This window comes from Geotrypetes seraphini, chromosome 3 (assembly GCF_902459505.1).
Source record: "Geotrypetes seraphini chromosome 3, aGeoSer1.1, whole genome shotgun sequence".
NCBI lineage: Eukaryota > Metazoa > Chordata > Amphibia > Gymnophiona > Dermophiidae > Geotrypetes > Geotrypetes seraphini.
This window is the reverse complement of record NC_047086.1, coordinates 401,963,775-401,983,497: the sequence shown is the minus strand read 5'-3', so window position 1 is coordinate 401,983,497 and position 19,723 is coordinate 401,963,775. Positions and strand designations below refer to the sequence as shown.

Below are 19,723 nucleotides of genomic sequence, written 5' to 3'. Positions count from 1 at the left end.
GGACCATGGGATGTGGGGTGATAGCTTTAGGAGTAATACCAGGAAATACTTTTTCATAGAGAGGATGGTGGATGCCTGGAATTCCCTCCCTATGGAGGTGGTGGAGGCAAAAATAGTGACCGAGTTAAAAAAAACGGATGCGGAATAGAGGTCCTGGGTGGGGAATCCAACTTTTAGGCAGTATATTAAACAGTACACTTCCAACATTTGCAGTTTGCAAGCGTAGCATACAAAGCGTGCACTCAACAATAACCGTAGACGCCATATTTACATTACATCAGCAATTTCTATTCTGCCGTTACCTTACGGTTCAAGGTGGATTACATAAGAATTGTTCCTACCCAAACCGCACCTACCCACTCTTTACCCTTAATATACTCTAATATGCTTCTAACTACCCAACTAATGCTAAAATGCCTCTATTTAACCAACACTTACCACCTTAAGATCTCGACAACTCTTTGGCAATTCTTATGTAACTCTTATGACATCTCTTATGCTATTTCTGTAAACTTTTATGTAATTTCTGAAAACTTTTATGTAATCCGCCTTGAACCGCAAAGTATTGGCGGAATAGAAATCACTAATGTAATGTAATGCTATGAAATACATTTGATGGATTACAAGACAATTGTCAAGATACTAATTAGAGAATGACACGGTGACAAAATTCATCACCGTTCCCGTCCCCGTGGATAACCGCGGGAAACCATCTTCATGTCATTCTTTAAGGAGAGAGGGAAGAATGAGAGTATGAATGGCCACAACCACTGACCCGCAAGCTTTGCTTTGAAGAATGCTGGTGTAGAAGGACTGAGGTTGAAATAGACAATAGAAAATGACATGGGATTATTTCCCGCGGTTATCCGCGGGGACGGGAACGGTGATGAATTTTGTCACCGCGTCATTCTCTAATTTACTAATAAATGCCTAATGAGTGTTTTGAATATTTTTTTGATTTGCTATGTAGATAGTGTTTTGGGTGACGCTTGGGGCGGGTCTGGTTTAATGTATTTTTTGAAGAGTAGGGATTTTGTTTCTTTTTTGAAGGTTTTGTAGTCTGTGGTCGAGGATAGCAGATTTGTGAGTTGCTTGTCCAGCTTTGCTGCTCTGGTGGCCAGTAGGTTGTCGTACATTTTTCTTCGTTTGACATTTTTGGTTGGTGGGTGTGTGGGTTCTCCTGGGTCTGGTTGAGGCGGATTGAGTTAGTCGGTTGTTCCAGTAGGTTGTGCTGTCTCCGTTTACAGCTTTAAATAGTAGGCAGTGGAATTTGAAGTGTACTCTTGCTTGTATTGGGAGCCAGTGTGAGTCGTGGTATGCTTCTATGATGTGGTCGTATTTTTTTTTTTTTCAAAAAATATTTCAAAAATTACCCATTTTTGTTCTCACAGGAAGCCAGGTCAAATACTCGGAGGAAAAAATAAAATCAAAGCACCCTCAGTTTAAAACAAGTTTCAGCGGATGTACAGAAGTATCCTCCTCCTTTCAGCTAATCATACACCTATATGGGTCACTGTAACCTGCCAAAGGCCAGTTATATGACAAGAGCCAGGCACGGAAACCACCTTCCCCATGCCTTGAGAGACAAATATCCCTTTACATCAGTCGACTCACTCTTGGTTGCTACCAAGGCAACACCACTGTTATTTCTCCTAGAGGAAAACTAAAACAACAGACTGCTAAAGCACGTCGCTTCTATGTCTTCATTGCCAAAAATCGCCCCTTCCTCTCTGAGCACACTACCCAGACCCTCGTCCACACTCTTGTAACCTCTCGCTTAGACTACAGCAATGCGCTTCTAACAGGTCACCTGCTGAACTGCCTCTCCCCCCCCCCCCTGCCATCGGTGCAGCGCTTATCTACTGCCAACCTCGCTACACTCACCTTACCCTTCTCCTCAAATGACTTCACTGGCTTCCTATCCACCTCCGCACACAGTTCAAACTCCTATTACTAACCCATCAGCGTGCTCATGCCGCAGCCCCTCAGTATCTCTCCCTATATGCTCCCTGACAACTCCATTGCTCAGATAAGCTGCTTTTATCTGTACCCTTCTCCTCCACTGCCAATTCCGGACTTCGTTCCTTTCATCTAGCTGCCCAGTATGCCTGGAATAACCTACCTGAGTTTGTCCTCCAAGCCCCTTCCTTTGTTTAAAAGCAGACTGAAAACCCACCTTTTTGATTTAGCCTTCAATCCGTAATCCTATTCTCCGCTGCTCTCCATCCTAGCCAGCAGATTAACCATCCCCCCTCCTAACTGTATACCCCACTCTGGCATCCTGTTTACCTGCCTTGTCTGTTTAGATTGTAAGCTCTTTTGAGCAGGGACTGTCCCCTTTTTGACTCTGTTCATCGCTGCTTATGTCTGGTAGCCCTATAGAAATAATTAATAGTAGTAGTAGGGGAAAAATATCACAGTCCTATGCTTTTTAAAGACGCGTCTCTACCAGAAAATCATTTGCCTTGTTAAAAACTCCCGCCTAACTGCTGGCTGAGAATTTTAGAATAATTCCATAGAAACATAGAAGATGACGGCAGAAAAGCCTTATCTTGACCCTCGTAGGGATCCCACATGGGTATCCCATTTATTCTTAAAGTCTGGCACGCTGTCTGCCTCGATCACCTGCACTGGAAGCTTGTTCCAATGATCAACCACTCTCTCTGTGAAGAAATACTTTCTGGTGTCGCCATGAAATTTTCCGCCCCTGAGTTTGAGCGGGTGCCCTCTTGTGGCCGAGGGTCCCTTGAGAAAGAAAATATCATCTTCCACTTCGACACGTCCCATGAGGTACTTAAATGTTTCGATCATGTCTCCCCTCTTCCTACGTTCCTCAAGAGTGTAGAGCTGCAATTTGTTCAGTCTCTCTTCGTACGAGAGACCCTTGAGCCCCGAGATCATCCTGGTGGCCGTCCGTTGAACCGATTCAATTCTGCGCACATCTTTACTGTAATGTGGCCTCCAGAATTGCACACAGTACTCCAGATGAGGTCTCACCATGGCCCTGTACAACGGCATTATGACTTCAGGCTTTCGGCTGACGAAACTTCTATTGATACAACCCAATATCTGCCTTGCCTTAGATGAAGCCTTCTCCACTTGATTGGCAGTTTTCATGTCTGCACTGATGATTACTCCTAAATCTCGTTCTGCTGAAGTCCTAGTTAAAGTTTCTCCGTTCAAGAAGTACGTCCTGCATGGATTTCCGCTTCCGAGGTACATGACCTTACATTTCTTAGCATTGAAGCCTAGCTGCCAGGTTGAGGACCAACTTTCCAATGTAAGCAGGTCCTGCGCCATATAATTCTGTAAACTGCATTCACTTACTATATTACATAGTTTAGCGTCATCGGCGAATAGTGTTATTTTACCTTGAAGCCCTTGAGTCAGATCCCCTATGAATATGTTGAAAAGGAGTGGACCCAGGACCGAACCCTGCGGCACTCCACTGGTCACCTCCGATGTTTTAGCCTCATCAAGTAGCTGGCAAGATAAGCGAAAGGTAAGAAGATACAAAGGTGGCAATGGAGAGACAAACAGCCAGCAGATAGCCGCAGATCACATGAGCGTTTGGCCCCCTGCTCACCTCCTGTCCTCCTTAAGTAGGGTTACCAGATGTCCGATTTCTCTGGACATGCCCTCCTTTTGAGGACATGTCTGGGGGTCTGGATGGTTTTTCAAAACCCAGCACTTTGTCCGGGTTTTGAAAAACTGTGTCGGGTAGGAAGTCCACGCATGAGCGGCCGTCACTTGATGACATCATGCAAAGGCGCGTGTGACGTCATCACGTAGCATCCGCGGACTTCCTCTCTGCCCAACAAGAGCAAGCAGCAGGGGCGGGGCTATGGCGGGCTTGGGCGTAACTGGGCGGGGCTAGGGCGGTCTTGGGGTCAGGATTAGGGTGGATGTGTGCATAACTGGGCGGGGCTATGGCAGGCTTGGGGTCGGGATTAGGGCGGATGTGGGCATAACTGGGCGGGGCTTGGGGTCGGGATTACGGCACAGGTGGGTGTAACTGGGCGGGGCTATGGGTAAAGATTAGGCCGGATGTGGGCGTAACTGGGCGGGGCTAGGGCGGGCTTGGGGTCGGGATTAGGGTGGAGGTGGGCGGGACTGGGCGGGACTGGGGCGGGCTTGGGGTCAAGATTAGGGTGGATGTGGGTGTAACTGGGCAGGGCTAGGGCGGGCTTGGAGTCGGGATTAGGGTGGATGTGGGCGTAACTGGGCGGGGCTAGGGCAGGCTTGGGGTCGGGATTAGGGCGGATGTGGGCGTAACTGGGAGGGGCTAGGAGGGGGTCCAGATTTTCCAAAAGGAAAATCGGGCAACCCTAGGGTGGGGTCATGTGTCCTCTTTTTTTATCTTCACAAATGTGGTAAGCCTATCCACACCATCGGGGGGTATCTACTCGATTGCAGGTTTTGGTATCATCCATAAAGAGGCTAAACTTACCAGACAGTCCTTCAGCAATATTGCTTACAAAATATTAAAAAGAACAGACCCAAGAGCTGAGCTGTGCGCACACCGCTTGTAACATCTCTTTCCTCAGAGTGAGCTCCGTTGACCACCACTCTCTGTCGCCTTCCACTCAACCAGTCCTAACCCAGCCCATCACTTTGGGGCCCATCCCGAGGGCACTTAGTTCAATTATTAGACGCCTGTGTGTAACACTTTCAAAGACTTTATTAAAATCTAAATACACCACATCCTCTATCCAATTCTCTGGTCACCCAGTCAAAGAAATTGATCAGATTTTCTGACAAGTTAGAAGCAGGCCTGAGTATGATTAATGTGGAGCCTGTCAGGGACTGGGCCGTGAAGAAGATTACAGCAAACCCTGAGTATGATTAATGTGGAGCCCATCAGGGACAGAACCATAGGAAGGACGTAGGCTGGTAGGGCTAGTCTCAGTTAGGGCGCTGGTCTTTGATCAGAAGGCCGCCACGTGAGCGGACCACTGGTCTGACCCAGCAGCGGCAATTCTTATGTTCTTATGTTAAGGCTGTAGGAAATTAAAGAGACATTGCTTTTGTCCAGTCGGCGAGCTAGACAGGCTTGTATCCTTGAAAATACAATAAAAGTGTTTGGTTTTTTTTATTCCAACCCTTTGGTCGTAATTCTGAGGTTTCCAAACCTGGTTACAGATCTATGTCACCACACAAGGGTAGGGATGATGTGGCACCAGTGACTGTAGCCCCTCAGTTGGGTAGGTGGGTGGGTGGGAGGGGGGCAAGGAGAATGGTGAAGAGATCATGGAGAGGAAATCTCATGCAATTTGATCAGAGGTTCCTATGGAAATTGAGCACATCATAAACATGATAGAATGAGTAGATCAATTCAGGCAACAGCCACTTCAGCTTCTGCAAGGAGTTAAGGTCTGCTTAGAACTGTGGTCAGGGGAGAGAGAGGGAGCAGCTTAACATGGGAAGCTCCCCCTCCCCCTTCCCTTATCCTAAACAGTTTCCTTTTGGATCCCATTTACAACTGATATCATCAAAAGCACTTCCAAAGCCATTTTTTAATAGGGGCAGTTTTTCATAACTCTTAAGAAGTGTATGAGAGAGAACATACCCCAGAGAGCCCCACCAGAGGAGGTAAGAGAATAATATGTTGTTAAAAGGCTAGAAAGAAAGCTCTCTGTCCCTTTAAGAGGATTCGGAACAACAGATTTGGAGCAGGGTACCATTGAAGGAGTCTGGAACTGGTTTTCCTAAAGCGTTGAACTAAGTTTTCTCTGTAATAAAATGCTGAATTATGTTTGGCTGCAGACCTAACTTATCTCATGTTCTAGCCTGCCTGTACTGGGTGTTAGCTTGGACATTCTAACTTCTTATGGCTATCTCAGCATAAACGACTTGCAACAGAAAGACTGCAGGGCCTAGATAAGTGACCTGTTAATGACCTGCTAGTGGGAGCTTAGCACCAATGATTGTTAAGAAAAGTAACTTGTGAAAAGTTTTTTCTAGAATTCAGTTGTATAGCCAGAAGAATGTAAAAATATCTCTGTATGGTCCTGGTTTCGGCACTTCTGAAGCCAGCTTGGAGCTCGGGAGTCGCATACGTATGCTAATAAACCATCTGTGCCTTCTTCAAGTCTCTAGGTTTTTTTGGCTGCCCAAAGTGACCTTTCACCATTAGAGACTGTCTTATTTTGGTCACACCATCAGAAGAGAGGGATCACTGGAGATGGACATCATGTTTTGGAAGATCGAAGGAACCAGGCGAAGAGGGCGACCTGCAATCAAGATGGCTAGACACATTGAAAACCACCATGGGGATGATGCCGGAGGACCTTTTGGGACTAGCACAGTTTCTTTTTGCTGTAGATCCTCAATTCATCAAGTTGCTAGGACTTGAGCACGAGTCAGTGGCACCTAACACCAACAACCACTAGAGACTGGCTGGACGCCTGTGGGGATGGAGGAGATCCATTGTGGGGATGGAATGATTCTTAGCAGGTACAGGTGGGTATGGGTTAGATTCCATTAGGGATGGTGGGGGTGGGTGTAGTCTAGTAACGACCCCAGAACAGCAGTTGAACCCATGGAATTACCAAAGAGGCTTCCCCCCCCCCCACCCCCCAAACCCTGGGCAGAACGCCTGCTTTGTGGAATTCATGGAATAGGGACCGACTGCTCTTGCAAAGGGAAAGGTTACTTTGGAACTTCCCCCCCCCCCCCCAGCTTTGTAGATTTTTTTCTGCTCTGTGGACTTGGGGGGGGGACAGTTAGCAAAGAAAGTAGCTTCTGCTGCAAGTGTGTGTGTCAGGGGGAGGAGGGAGGGTCACCCACTCACTGCCAAAACTGGTTGTCCTATGGCTGAGGAAGACAACCAGTCTTAAAGCACTGGATTCATACTTTTTGGTTTACCTCAACAGTGGTTGGGGGGGGGGAAGGCAGAAGCTCTTAAGAGTTTGCTTTGTTTGAATCATATAGACTGCGCTTGGGACTGAGAGATATAGAAGGCTAGAGCTCAGCCTGCTGTGGTCCCCAAAAGGGGAAAGGGGGGTCTGGCTGGAAGGAAAGGAGATGGGGGTTTAAGCTTGGAGGACTTGTGTGCAAAGAAGTTATTTGAGTAAGGATTGCATTCTGGACTGTTGATGAATAAAGCAAGATTCAATGCTGTAACTTGTTTCTGTGGCATGACAGATGCTTCACGTTTGCATTAACTCCGAGGCAGCACGCTCGTTGAATCTCCTGGATGAGCGATCATGATGGAGCTTCACCTTGTGACTCCACTTTGAGATTTATAGGCCCCCTCTGATGTGTGATGTCCCAACATTTGGGAACATCCAAGTTAATGGACCTGGTTTTTTGTTTTTTTTTGGTGCAGCGTCTCTTCCTGGTTCCCAAGCACAGACTGTGCGAGGAATCGCCTCTCAATTGGAATACGCTCCACATTGCAGTTCCGAGAAGTGTGGTCTTAGTGAAAAGGGTGGTAGCAAGGACATAAGGAGTGCTGGGCTGCACCAGATCAACTGGCCATCGGGCCCAGCAACCCGTCTCTGACATCAACCAGTCTGGGCCACATTTTAATGAGAGAATCCTTTTACTGGAGAGATGCATCACTCACTCTTCCTACCAGAGGAACTTTCTCAGCTAACAAACTGCAGCCGCACTGCAGGAAAATAATAACTGCAAAAATATTCAGATCTTCTCAGCAACAGATGATTCAAAGCTACAACCGGTACTATAAACAATGGGCCTAGATTAGGGCTGCTGAAATCCCAGGTGTTGAGTTGCTATGGCAATCACTATTTCCTGCCTGGCAACTCGGTCCACAAGTGATCAAGCATGCACCAGTTTACGCACTGGAACAAAAGCGATTTCCAGCCCTGAGGGCATGCAACGCTATAGCCTGGACTGATTTCTCTGATGAGCCCAGTGTTTAAATGGGTGAGCATTGGACAGTGTGAATGTTGAAAGCCTTCAGCTCTCTTCTCCCTGGCCCATGGCACTGCCACTGACTGGGATGCAGCTTGGAGTGAAAGTGGCTCCTGGTCTCTCACCAGACATCCGGATTTACCTGGACGGCTTTTCAAAACCCGGCATTTTGTCCGGGTTTTGAAAAGCTTTCACTTAGGAGTAGGGTTACCATATGGCTCCAGAAAAAGAAGGATGCATGGAGTCATCCGGGTTTTACTTCCATGGAAGTAAAATCCGGATGTCTCCATGCATCCTCCTTTTTCTGGAGTTATATGGTAACCCTAGCTAGGCGTGATGTCGGGGCGGAATCTGCACATTGTCACAAGCCCAGCACTACAGCTAGCCTTGTTCCAGCTAGAAAGCAGAGGAACTTAGCCCTGAAGCTTAAGAGAGCCGATCAGTGCGGCAGTTCTCCAATTAGCATGGAGCAGCATGGGGGCACCATTCAAGCCCTTGTGAGATGGTCCCTCCTTCCTCTGCCCGACGCCACTCGTGCAGGAGGGATCTGCCCTGCCCTGCTGACTTGCTAGCCTGCTCTTCTCCAGCCCATCCGAGGGCTGCTAAAGGCCAGCGTGTCCCGGCTCCTCTTCAGCCCACTGCGGGCCGCCGAAAGCTTTTTCTCCGCTCCAGCGACTTCAAGGCAGAGGAAGGAGGAAGCTTCCTCCATCTTGTCCCTCCTTCCTCCGCCCAACGCCACTCGTGCAGGAGGGATCTGCCCTGCCCTGCTGACTTGCTAGCCTGCTCTTCTCCAGCCCATCCGAGGGCTGCTAAAGGCCAGCGTGTCCCGGCTCCTCTTCAGCCCACTGCGGGCCGCCGAAAGCTTTGTCTCCGCTCCAGAGACTTCAAGGCAGAGGAAGGAGGAAGCTTCCTCCATCTTGTCCCTCCTTCCTCCGCCCAACGCCACTCGTGCAGGAGGGATCTGCCCTGCCCTGCTGACTTGCTAGCCTGCTCTTCTCCAGCCCATCCGAGGGCTGCTAAAGGCCAGCGTGTCCCGGCTCCTCTTCAACCCACTGTGGGCCGCCGAAAGCTTTCTCTCCGCTCCAGCGACTTCAAGGCAGAGGAAGGAGGAAGCTTCTTCCATCTTGTCCCTCCTTCCTCCGCCCGACGCCACTCGTGCAGGAGGGATCTGCCCTGCCCTGCTGACTTGCTAGCCTGCTCTTCTCCAGCCCATCCGAGGGCTGCTAAAGGCCAGCGTGTCCCGGCTCCTCTTCAGCCCACTGCGGGCCGCCGAAAGCTTTCTCTCCGCTCCAGCGACTTCAAGGCAGAGGAAGGAGGAAGCTTCTTCCATCTTGTCCCTCCTTCCTCCGCCCGACGCCACTCGTGCAGGAGGGATCTGCCCTGCCCTGCTGACTTGCTAGCCTGCTCTTCTCCAGCCCATCCGAGGGCTGCTAAAGGCCAGCGTGTCCCGGCTCCTCTTCAGCCCACTGTGGGCCGCCGAAAGCTTTCTCTCCGCTCCAGCGACTTCAAGGCAGAGGAAGGAGGAAGCTTCCTCCATCTTGTTCCTCCTTTCTCCACCCGACGCCACTCTTGCAGGAGTGTGCGGACCTGCTCTTCAATAGAAACTCTGCCCCCACAGCCCACCCAAGAGCTGCCGAAGCCCCTGCAACTTGGGCTCCTCTCTGCCTCACCTCACCTCACCTCACCGCCCTCCCCCCTCCTCGGCCTATAAAGGTCCACTGAGGGCCTCCAGACTCTCAGCTCCCCTTACCCAACCCGGACTCTGCCCGTTGTCAAAGTTTACCACTGTTTATACCCCTGTTTCTGCACCATATTTTACTATTGTATTTGCTCATGTTTTGATGCTAAACTTTTTCTGTTTTTTTTTGCTCAGTTCTGCTCCAAACTGTACTCTCTGCCAAAGGTTTTTTTACCAGTCTCTCACTTTTCGGTTGCCCCGTTTCCCCTAGCACATCCTGGGCTACACACATACCTTAATCGTGCAATCCCCCTGTTACCCATTTACTGCCCCAAGTCTCTCCGCTCTAGGCACCACATGGAAAGCGCTTAGCCGCTAATTGTCCTCACTGATATAGCCCCCCTTTAGTCCTAAAAAAAAAAAGTCTCTCCTCCCTTCTCTCGGCCCCGTACTTAGCCAGCTTAATTTAAGTTCCCCTGCTCCTTCCTCAACCAACCCTACACCCCCTTGCTGCAGACTCTCACACACCAACCACCCCGCCATGAATCCATCCTTCTGGATCCTTCTCCTCCTACTCTGCTCACCTCTCTATCCTTCCCTCTGTCTGAAACCTCCCTCCCCCAACCTACTCGACCCCGCCAACACCAATACCATCTGCCCCGGTCTCAGAATCCTCACACTGATACGCACCAGAAATTCCCCTCCCAAGAAAACCCCCCGAAAAGTCAACCAAGATTCTCTAAAGCCCCTGCCCCCTGCCAATCTTCCCAACACTGTCCCGGACTCTCTCACCCCAGTCCCGACACTTTACTGCAACGCCAGATCCGCATGCAATAAGACCCAAATCTTGAAAGACCTTCTAGACGAGCTCAACCCTGGATTCCTGTGCATCACAGAATCATGGATCGCCAAACACGACCTATTCACACAAAATGAATTCCTCCCCCATGGTTACCAAGGCCTCTTCTCCCCCAGACCCAACCGAAAGGAGGTGGTCTGGCACTCCTCTACAAATCTTTCTTCGACGTCCAGCTCCTTGAGACGGGCACCCATGCTTCTCTAGAATATTTGCTTGCCTCGGTCAATGACGAACTCCGCACCCACCCATTGGGCATCCTAATACTATACCGACCACCCACCCCTTGGACCAAATCTTCCAATCTCGTTTATGAGACCATAACAAATGCCTTCCTTAAATTCCAAAGACTTCTGATTGTTGGTGATATCAATCTCCACCTCGACGACACAAATAACAATGATACATCCGAATTCAACAACTTCCTTACCTCTCTAGGTTTTCCCTCACCCACCCCATCCCCAACCCACGAAAAAGGGCATACTCTAGACTTCACCACCTTCATTGATCTTACCGCCTTCAAAACCTCAACCGACGACACTCGCTGGGAACAAGTCCCTTGGTCAGATCACTTCTTAAGGACTACCTGTCTCCCCGTCTTCATGTCACATCTTGACTCCCCACCCCACTCCTCTCATTCCATAACCTTCAGCAAAAAAACCTCGAGCAATCTGTTCTGGTCCAAACTCCTCAACAAACTCTCCTCCAACCCTAGACCTACAGACCCTGAATCACATTGGCACAACTGGACCGCCCTCTCTGAGTCCACTTACCACTCCCTTGCTCCATTAACCACCAAAACCATCTCCTACCCCCGAAAGGCCCCCTGGTACCTACCTTTTCACAGAGAATTGAAACAGAAATGTCGCGCTTTGGAGCGCAAATGGAAAAAATCTAAATCCCCCTCTGATAAACAATTTTACAATTCAACATTAAAAAAAGCCAGGAAAAACTTCTTTGGAGACAAGATCTCTAGATCCAACAACCAGATCAGTGTGCTGTTCAACATCTGGCGCTCCCTAACTACAAAAAAAGACCCACCTTTGCTTCAACCATCTCTATCAGCCGATGCCCTTGCAAATTTCTTTAATGAAAAGGTTACCACTCTAAGATGCTCCTTCCCTCCCACAGTCTCCTACAATTCCCTGACCTCTATTGATCTCAACCCTATCTTACCTGTATCCACCCCCATTCCTGCCGACAGATCCTGGACCGCCTTCGAGCTTGTCTCTGAACCGCAAGTCTCCAAACTCTGCCTCAAACTAAAAACTTGCAAGTGCATTTTGGATCCTTTCCCCTCCTATCTATTCGAGAATATCCCTACACAGGCCATTGCTTCCCTCACCGACCTTATAAACTCTGCCCTAACATCGGGCCTTTTCTCCCCCGACATGGGACACATTTCATTGTCCCCTCTACTGAAAAAGGCCGACCTTGATCCTTCCATTCCATCTAACTACCGTCCTATAGCAAATATCCCTCTCCTAACCAAGTTATTAGAATCCATCATATCCACCCAACTTTCATCCTACCTAGAACGATTCTCTATCCTCCTACCCCCACCAATTCGGCTTCAGACCCAACTTCATCACCGAATCCCTCTTGGCCTCACTAATCTCTAAGGTGCAACAACTCCATTCTCGCAACAAATTCGCTGTTCTTCTTCAATTCGACCTCTCCGCAGCCTTCGATGTCGTTCACCACGACATCCTAATCTTCCAACTCTCCGAAATAGGCATAAGCTCCACAGTCCTTGATTGGTTCTCGAAATTCCTACGCTTCCGCTCCTACACCGTTTACACAAACGGTACCTCATCCCCCGCCTGGAAGCCAAAATGTGGAGTCCCGCAAGGCTCACCCCTCTCCCCTATCCTTTTCAACATCTACATGTCCTCTCTGAAACTCATTCATCTATCCCCCCTAGAAACTCTCTACTCCTACGCTGATGACATCCTCATCCTCCTCGAAACCGACTCGAACCTCTCTAACCTCGCTGAGAACATCTCCACATGTATTACGAACCTCCAATCCTGGGCCCAATCTGTACAAATGAAACTGAATGAGTCCAAAACCAAACTACTTTGGCTCGGCCCAATTTCAGATCATTTACCCACCTCCATCCCTCTACCTTCCGGCCCCACTCTTCAGCTTGAGTTCTCAAGCAAAGTCCTAGGCATCATCTTGGACTCCTCTCTCTCCTTCAACGATCACCTCAACTCCCTGGTAAAAAAATGCTTCTTTAGCCTCCACATGTTGAGGAAAGTAAGATCTTGCTTTCATCATTCTCATTTCGCCATCCTCGTTCAATCCACCATCCTCTCTAGACTGGACTACTGCAACTCCATCTATATAAGCCTAACTAAGAAAAACCTCCATAGACTTCAGCTAATTCAGAACGCCGCGGCCAAGCTTATTTTCGCAAAAGGCAAGTTCGATCACGTTTCCCCACTCCTCTCCAAGCTTCACTGGCTCCCAGTATACTCCAGAGTCCTCTATAAATGTGCCTGCATAGCCTTCAAGATTCTACATGGCGTCCTTCCTCCCGTTATCCCACTCTTCTGGAATTCCTCAAACCCGCTCTCTTCAAGACCCTCCCAAAAACTGAAACTATCTTTCCCATCTATAAAAGGTATATCTCGCGCAGGAAAACTTGGAACATCCCTCCCCTTTAGAACCACAGAACTCTGGAACAACTTCTCATCCCCGCTCAGAAATTATAGCTCCTTCCAATCCTTCCGTAAACACTTGAAAACTTGGCTCTTCTCAAAAATCTAATCACCTCCCGTTCTCTAGTACCCTGTCCCTCTCTATCTTCTCAGTCCCTCTCCTATATCCCTTCTTTGTAGTTCCTTTCCTCTCAACCTCTGTAAACCATGCCGAGCGCTGCGCATGCGGAGATGGTGCGGTATACAAACCTAAGGTTTAGTTTAGTTTAGTTTAGTTTAGTTTAGCAGCACTCTGATTCTGGGGAGGTTTCCCAAGAGCAGGATCCCTGGGAGGAGTTGGAACAGAATGAGGACAAGCACTCCTTTAAACCTAGACCAGGCTCTGGAAAGACTCAGCTTTGAAAACAGGCTCTAAACCCTTTAGGCACACAACTGCTTAGGTTAATTGAAGAGCAGGAGAAAGCTTAGGGAAAGCTGAAACCTGCCCTTTCCCCACACAGGCTGGGGCATGGCTCTCACAGAGCAAGACAGGTGGAGCAGTGCAAGTCAGGGAGAGCCACCAGAGGAAGCAGACGAATGGTTAGGTGCTCCAGAGGTTAGGCAGGGAAATGAAGTGGAGATGCAGGATTCAGAGGAATCCTTACTGGTAAACCAGCCAGACTGCCTGAGGCCGGAGGAAGCCATGGACATTTCATTGGAACCTGTTGAGGACAGAATGGATGAGAGTTAAGTTTGCTCTTTTATGCTTTCAACTGTACTATGTTATTGGAAAAGGAACTGTACGTTTGCTGGGAGAATGGGAGAATTTAAAAGCACATTACAGGGAAAGGCTGCCCTGCCTGAAAAGGACTTTGGACTGTGTTTTTTTTTTCTCTCCTGTTTTGAAAAGTTAAAGCCACTGATAGACACAGTGGGGATTGAGGGGCAGAATCCACACAAGATCCACTGGGTTGGAATTGCAGGTGCCTATTAGGCTGTTATTGAAGAGTGGATTCAACAATTCCCCACCCCCACCAACTTACTAGGGTTGGTAGGGGGAAAGCCTGATTAAACTTAGGCCGGCACAGTGTGCTTTACTAGGACAAGTTAATTTTTGCAGGACTGTGTTTTTCTTTTTGCTTGAAACAAGGGTGTGGCCAGCCTTGTGCAGACCTGGCAGTCAGCAGGACTGCAGGGCTGAAAGCCAGAATAAGTGAACTGTTTGAGTTGGTTTTTCCTTATTTTGCATATACAGTGGTATCTTGGTTTACGAGTGCACCGGTTTGCGAGTGTTTTGCAAGATGAGCAAAACATTCGCAAAATTGGCGCCTCGGAAACCGAGCGCGCAACGATTTGCGAGCGCCCCCCCCCCCGCCGCTGCCGCGACCTGAGGCCCCCAACCCACCCGAACCCTCTTCTTACTTCAGTGTAGCCTCCGCACCGGCACCAGAACCAGCATGTCCTGTTGGTGCCCGAAGATCTGCCTCCTGTGCTGGGCCTTGAGCATGTGCGCATGCTCAAGGCCTGAGAGTTCACTGACTGAGGACCCAGTACCGAGAGTGCGACAACATGCGTGGATACAATGCGGTGACATCACATGCATGCTTGCATGCGTGTCACTTCATTGTGTCACACCAGCGCATGCGCAGATGCCCTCCCGACAAGTGAACAGGTTGAGTGGGGTGGGCCTGGGGGCAGAATAGGGCGTGACTCGGACGAGCAGAAGGGTGGGCCTGGGGATAGGACCATGGGTAACCCTACTCTCACCCATACATGTACAGTATAGGAAAGCAGTTTTCTGTCCTGTGGGCAGAAAAGAAAGTAGGTTGCAGCCATGGGAGGGACTGTAGTTTTGAACCCTTGTGAATAACAGGAAGTGGCACCCTGAGTTGTGACAGAAGGAGGACGGATTCTTCCACTGAAAGCAATGGAAGTAAAACCCGGATGTCTCAATCCACCCTCCTTTTTCTTGAGCCATTTAGTAACCCTAGCTCTACATCCAGTCCCATTCATGAGAAGGGAAGCACCTCCCAAGCTTCTGGATAGGATGAAAAGTGGTTACCTATTACTAATTATTTATTTTCTTAGATTCTGTAAAGCATGTGTTCTTAGTCATATGCTCTATAAGCTGTAAGTTATTGATTCTACAGCTTTGTGTTTTGATCCTGTGGAATGTTATTGACTCCGTAGAGTATGTATCTCTCTTCCTGAAAACTCTGTGTATGTATCCTTGTATCCCGTTCTGGGCTCCTGGGGAGGATGGATATAAATATGAATAAATAAATAATCGTTTCTAGAGAAGAGAAAGTGAGTCCATGAACTGTGGACAGGAGGAAAAGCAACTCCCAACTGAGCAGATGGTACAGATTCGAAAACTGCTCCTAACCCCTTGGAAATTGTGAAGAGGAATATGGTGCTTGAACCACCTTCATGTGTGGAAGGGGAATAGGATTGCCAGGCCCGCACCTCCTTTTCCAAAAACCTAGGATTATCATATGGCTCCAGGAAAAAAGAGGATGGATTGAGACGTCTGGGTTTTACTTCCACTGAAAGCAATGGCAGTAAAACCCAAATGTCTCAATCCATCCTTCTTTTTCTGGAGCCATATGGCAACCCTACAAAGACCTGCTTTCATTTACATCTTCCCCCTTCTACTCTTTGCTGAACGAATGTAAAAAGGTTGAAAAACACTGTATTAGGAAGTCTCACGGATGTATGCTGCTCTGCTTAAATTCACTTTGTGGGACAGAACAAAATAAGAGCTTTTCATTGAATGACAGACTAACCCACCCTTGTGGACAGAGCCCAAAGAAAGTGAATCAGCAGAATGTGGCAGTGCAAGGACCAGAGGACACCATCCAGCCAAAGGAGGGAGGAATTTGGGAGCAGCCACAAAAAGAGAACAAAAGAATAGCCTCACTGGGTCAGACCAATGGTCCATCAAGCTCAGTAGCCCGTTCTCATGGTGGCCAATCCAGGTCACTAGTACCTGGCCAAAACCCAAAGAGTAGCAACATTCTACGTAGAATCTCAAAGAATAGCAAGATTCCAGAATCCCAAAGAGGAACAAAAGATTCCAGAACCCCCAGGATTAGCAACATTCCATGCTACCGATCCAGGGCAAGTAGTGGCTTCCCCCATGTCACTCTCAATAACAGACTATGGACTTTTCCTCCAGGAACTTGTCCAAACCTTTCTTAAAACCAGCTACGCTATCCACTCTGGCAATGCGTTCCAGAGCTTAACTATTCTCTGAGTGAAAAAATGTTTCCTCCTATTGCTTTTTCTTATTTTAAAATCATTTTTAAAATTATTTAATGCATTAACGTTGTTGGAGTTTGGGGAGACAGGAATAATATGATGTCTTTTCATTTTGAAGAACTGCTTTGATTTAAAGAGTAGGCAGTAAGTAAGAATTTTAAATAAATAATTAAGCCAGTCCGGTCCCTACAATAGTGCCATAATGTTACATCACAGAAACATCATTATGGTCCGGTAACAGAAGACTTTCTGGATCCCTCTCTAGAACAATCAGCTGCAAGGAAGCGAAGTCTCACCTTCTGATGTCTCACTGAGATCTCTGCTTGGGCCAGTATTAGCTGACCGCTTGGGATTCTGAGTCAGGGCGTTCTGTCGTGTCCAGTCAAAGTTGTCCATCCGATCCTGCACAAACCCACAGATCTTCTCATCCTCAAAGCGGCAGGTGTTATCTGAGCAGGGGGAGGAAGGTCAGAGCTGTGTCAACTGGTATTTTCCTAGTGCACCTCTATCACTGGATTCTGCCTCAGGCTAGAGCATGACACGGGGGCTTGTCCCCCATGCCCGCGCGATCTCTCTCCATCCCCATCCCGCCCCTGCGAGTTCTGTTCCTGTCCCTTCCCTGCCCTGCAAGCTCTGTCCTCATCTGCACAAGCCTTGAACATTTTAGGTGCCGATGAGGGCAGAGCTGGTAAGGAGGAGCATGTGGTGCAGTGGTTGGAGCTCCGGCCTCAGCATCCTGGGGTTCTGGGTTCAAATCCAGTGCTGCTCCTTGTGACCCTGGGCAAGTCATAGCCCCAGGTACATTAGATAGATTATGAGCCCACCGGGACAGAGAGGGAAAATGCTTCAGTATCTGATTATAAAACCATTTAGATAACCTTGATAGGCGGCATATAAAAACCTAATAAACTTGAATGGGGCAGGGACAAACTTGTCCCCACCTCATTCTCTCCTGCACGCACATTGGCTTCCCATTCCCTCCTTCCCCAGACTCTCTTCTAGCCATGCTGCTAAAAGCACAGTGGCTTTCCCTCCCCCTTCCCTCCAGTCATGTTGCTACAGACCCTCCCACCACACCCGCTCCGCCCTATTCCCTCCCAGCCATTCAGCCTCTTCCCACCCACACTCGTACCTTCCTCCCAGTCTCCTGCTGCTAGGGGCCCAGCATCCCCCCTCCCACGCCTCTCCCTGTATCCAGACTCTACAAACCCCAGTGGAGATACATGCCCAGCGTATCTGCAAAGTCAATCCGTTCCAGGAAGTTAATCAATGAACATTTAGTGGTGGAACAATGAGACATCTGGTGTTCACAATGCCATTTAATTTCTGGAAGAATATTGCAAGACACGGCCTCACACTGCTTCGCTTTCTCTTCTCCCTGGCCGTTTTGAAACAGCTCCAAATTCTCTTCAATAGTGGAAGTATGGGGGGGGGGGGGGGCTGGCAGCCTTTACATAATATCTGCTATTAAACTGCCGGGTTTTGGGCTGGTCTCTGGCAGCCTTCCCATTCTCCCTCTCTGTCCTATCTGACGGTACCAGACAGTCACCAGCAACAAGTGACAAAGTTACCCAAAAGACTTCAGATGATTACTGACCTGCTGTGGAATATTTTCACTAAAGGGGGGTCACCGTAATTTTCTGTAGGTCACCTAATTGTGAACGAAACGGCCACTCTTGAGGCTTACAAAGTGAAATTTAGTTTGAGCCGGGCAAGTTTATTCTCTTTCGATATTTTTACTACACAAGTTAGCGTCTGTGATTGGACTCGGCCCAGTTCACGTCTACAGATCCTAGCTCGCACCCTAGATCAGTGGTTTGGAATTCCCAGTTTATCTTCCCCCTCTCCACCTCAGGTATGTTACCTCGCTAATTTCCCCCTTCCCCGATCTCCTTGGGGTATTTAAACTGACATTTCATCCCTGTGAAATCTTTTTGGGAATAGCCTCTTGCTCGATACTCGGACATTCTTTGCTTCTTGTGTGTTGGAGAAGAGGCCTATCCCTTTCAGTGCCTCCTTCTTGATTTTGTGGTCCCTTTTCTTAGATTATGTCACATTTATAGAGTTTGGGGTTTGGCATGGTTAAAACCAAACGTCTAGGCCTGGTGGAAGTCAAGTTTCCCATTCCATCTGATCCCCTAAAATGTGATGGAGGAGCAGTTGCTATTCTGCCCTCTCCCTAGTCTTACTGAGTGGCACAGTGGTTAGAACACCAAAAAAACTGTGTGGATTGACGATGTTCCTAAATGGACTTTATTTGAAAGTGTCAAAGTTCCAAAGGTACACTGAAACCATCCACATAAAATAATTTCATCCACATAAAAGCCTTAAAGGACCTAGTCCGCTAAGGATACAGGATCCAACACTGTCCCCTTTCTATTGCAAATGCAAGCAGTGTCTCACTTCCGGCTCACCACACAATTGTTTCCCCATGTACTCACCTTTATAGGACCCCCAGGGACCCCTGAAGAAGACTTTTTGTTGAAACTCGGACCGTGTTGGGTCCTGTATCCCTAGCGGACTAGGTCCTTTAAGGCTTTTATGTGGATGATTTACTTTTATGTAGATGAATTTATTTTTATGTGGATGATTTCAGTGGACCTTTGGAACTTTGACACTTTCAAATAAAGTCCATTTAGGAACATTGTCACTCCACAGAGTTTTTTTTTGGTTTTCTCTGGATTTTCTTCTTTGTGGCTATTTTTGGGTCAATTCCTTTTGTTTTTTTACAATGGTTAGAACTACAGCCTTAGTACCTCGGAATTGTGGGTAGAGAACGACACAGGGACAAATGTTTTCCTGTCCCTGTGGGAGCTCATTTTCCCATCCCATTCCTCACGAGTTCTTTTCCTGTGCCTGCCCCATTCCTGCAAGCTCCGTCCTCATCTGCACAAGCCTCAAACACTTGAAAACCATAAGCGTTGGAGGACTGAGCGGTTAAGTCAGAGTTTCCAGGAACGGGGCAACGACAGCGACAAAACTCACGGAGCTGGGATGGGGGAAATTGAGTTCCTGCGGAGACTTTGTCCCCGTGTCATTCTCTAATTGTGGGTTCAAACCCTGCACAGCTCCTTGTGACCCTGGGCAAGTCAATCCTCCACTGCCCCAGGTAGATTGCGAGCCCACTGGAACAGACAGGGAAAATGCTTGAAGTACCTGTATGTAAACTGCTTTGAGTGTGCTTGTAAAATTTTAAAAAGGCAGCATACATGACCCAATCCCTTCCCTTCTATTTCTTTACACCTCTTGATTTTTAACCAGCCCCCAACCCCTTCTTTGGATATCTGGCATTAGGGTTACCAGATTTTCCGTGTTGAAAATCCGTGGTACATACTATCCCTTAGATTCCTAAGCAATCAAATTCATGATCTCAAGTATCTCTTATCATTTAGTGCTTTCCAG

At 48.2% G+C, this 19,723-nt stretch overlaps 1 protein-coding gene across 4 annotated transcripts in view; it reads right to left on the bottom strand.

Moving 5' to 3' along the window:
* The window catches only part of MDGA1 (MAM domain containing glycosylphosphatidylinositol anchor 1), a 629,079-nt gene that overhangs the window by 135,101 nt on the left and 474,255 nt on the right, over positions 1–19,723 (bottom strand). For all 4 annotated transcript variants that reach the window (XM_033939535.1, XM_033939538.1, XM_033939539.1 and 1 more), the window contains one exon: positions 16,618–16,770. In XM_033939535.1, coding sequence (XP_033795426.1) covers positions 16,618–16,770 — 153 coding nt within the window. The remainder of the gene's footprint in view (positions 1–16,617; positions 16,771–19,723) is intronic.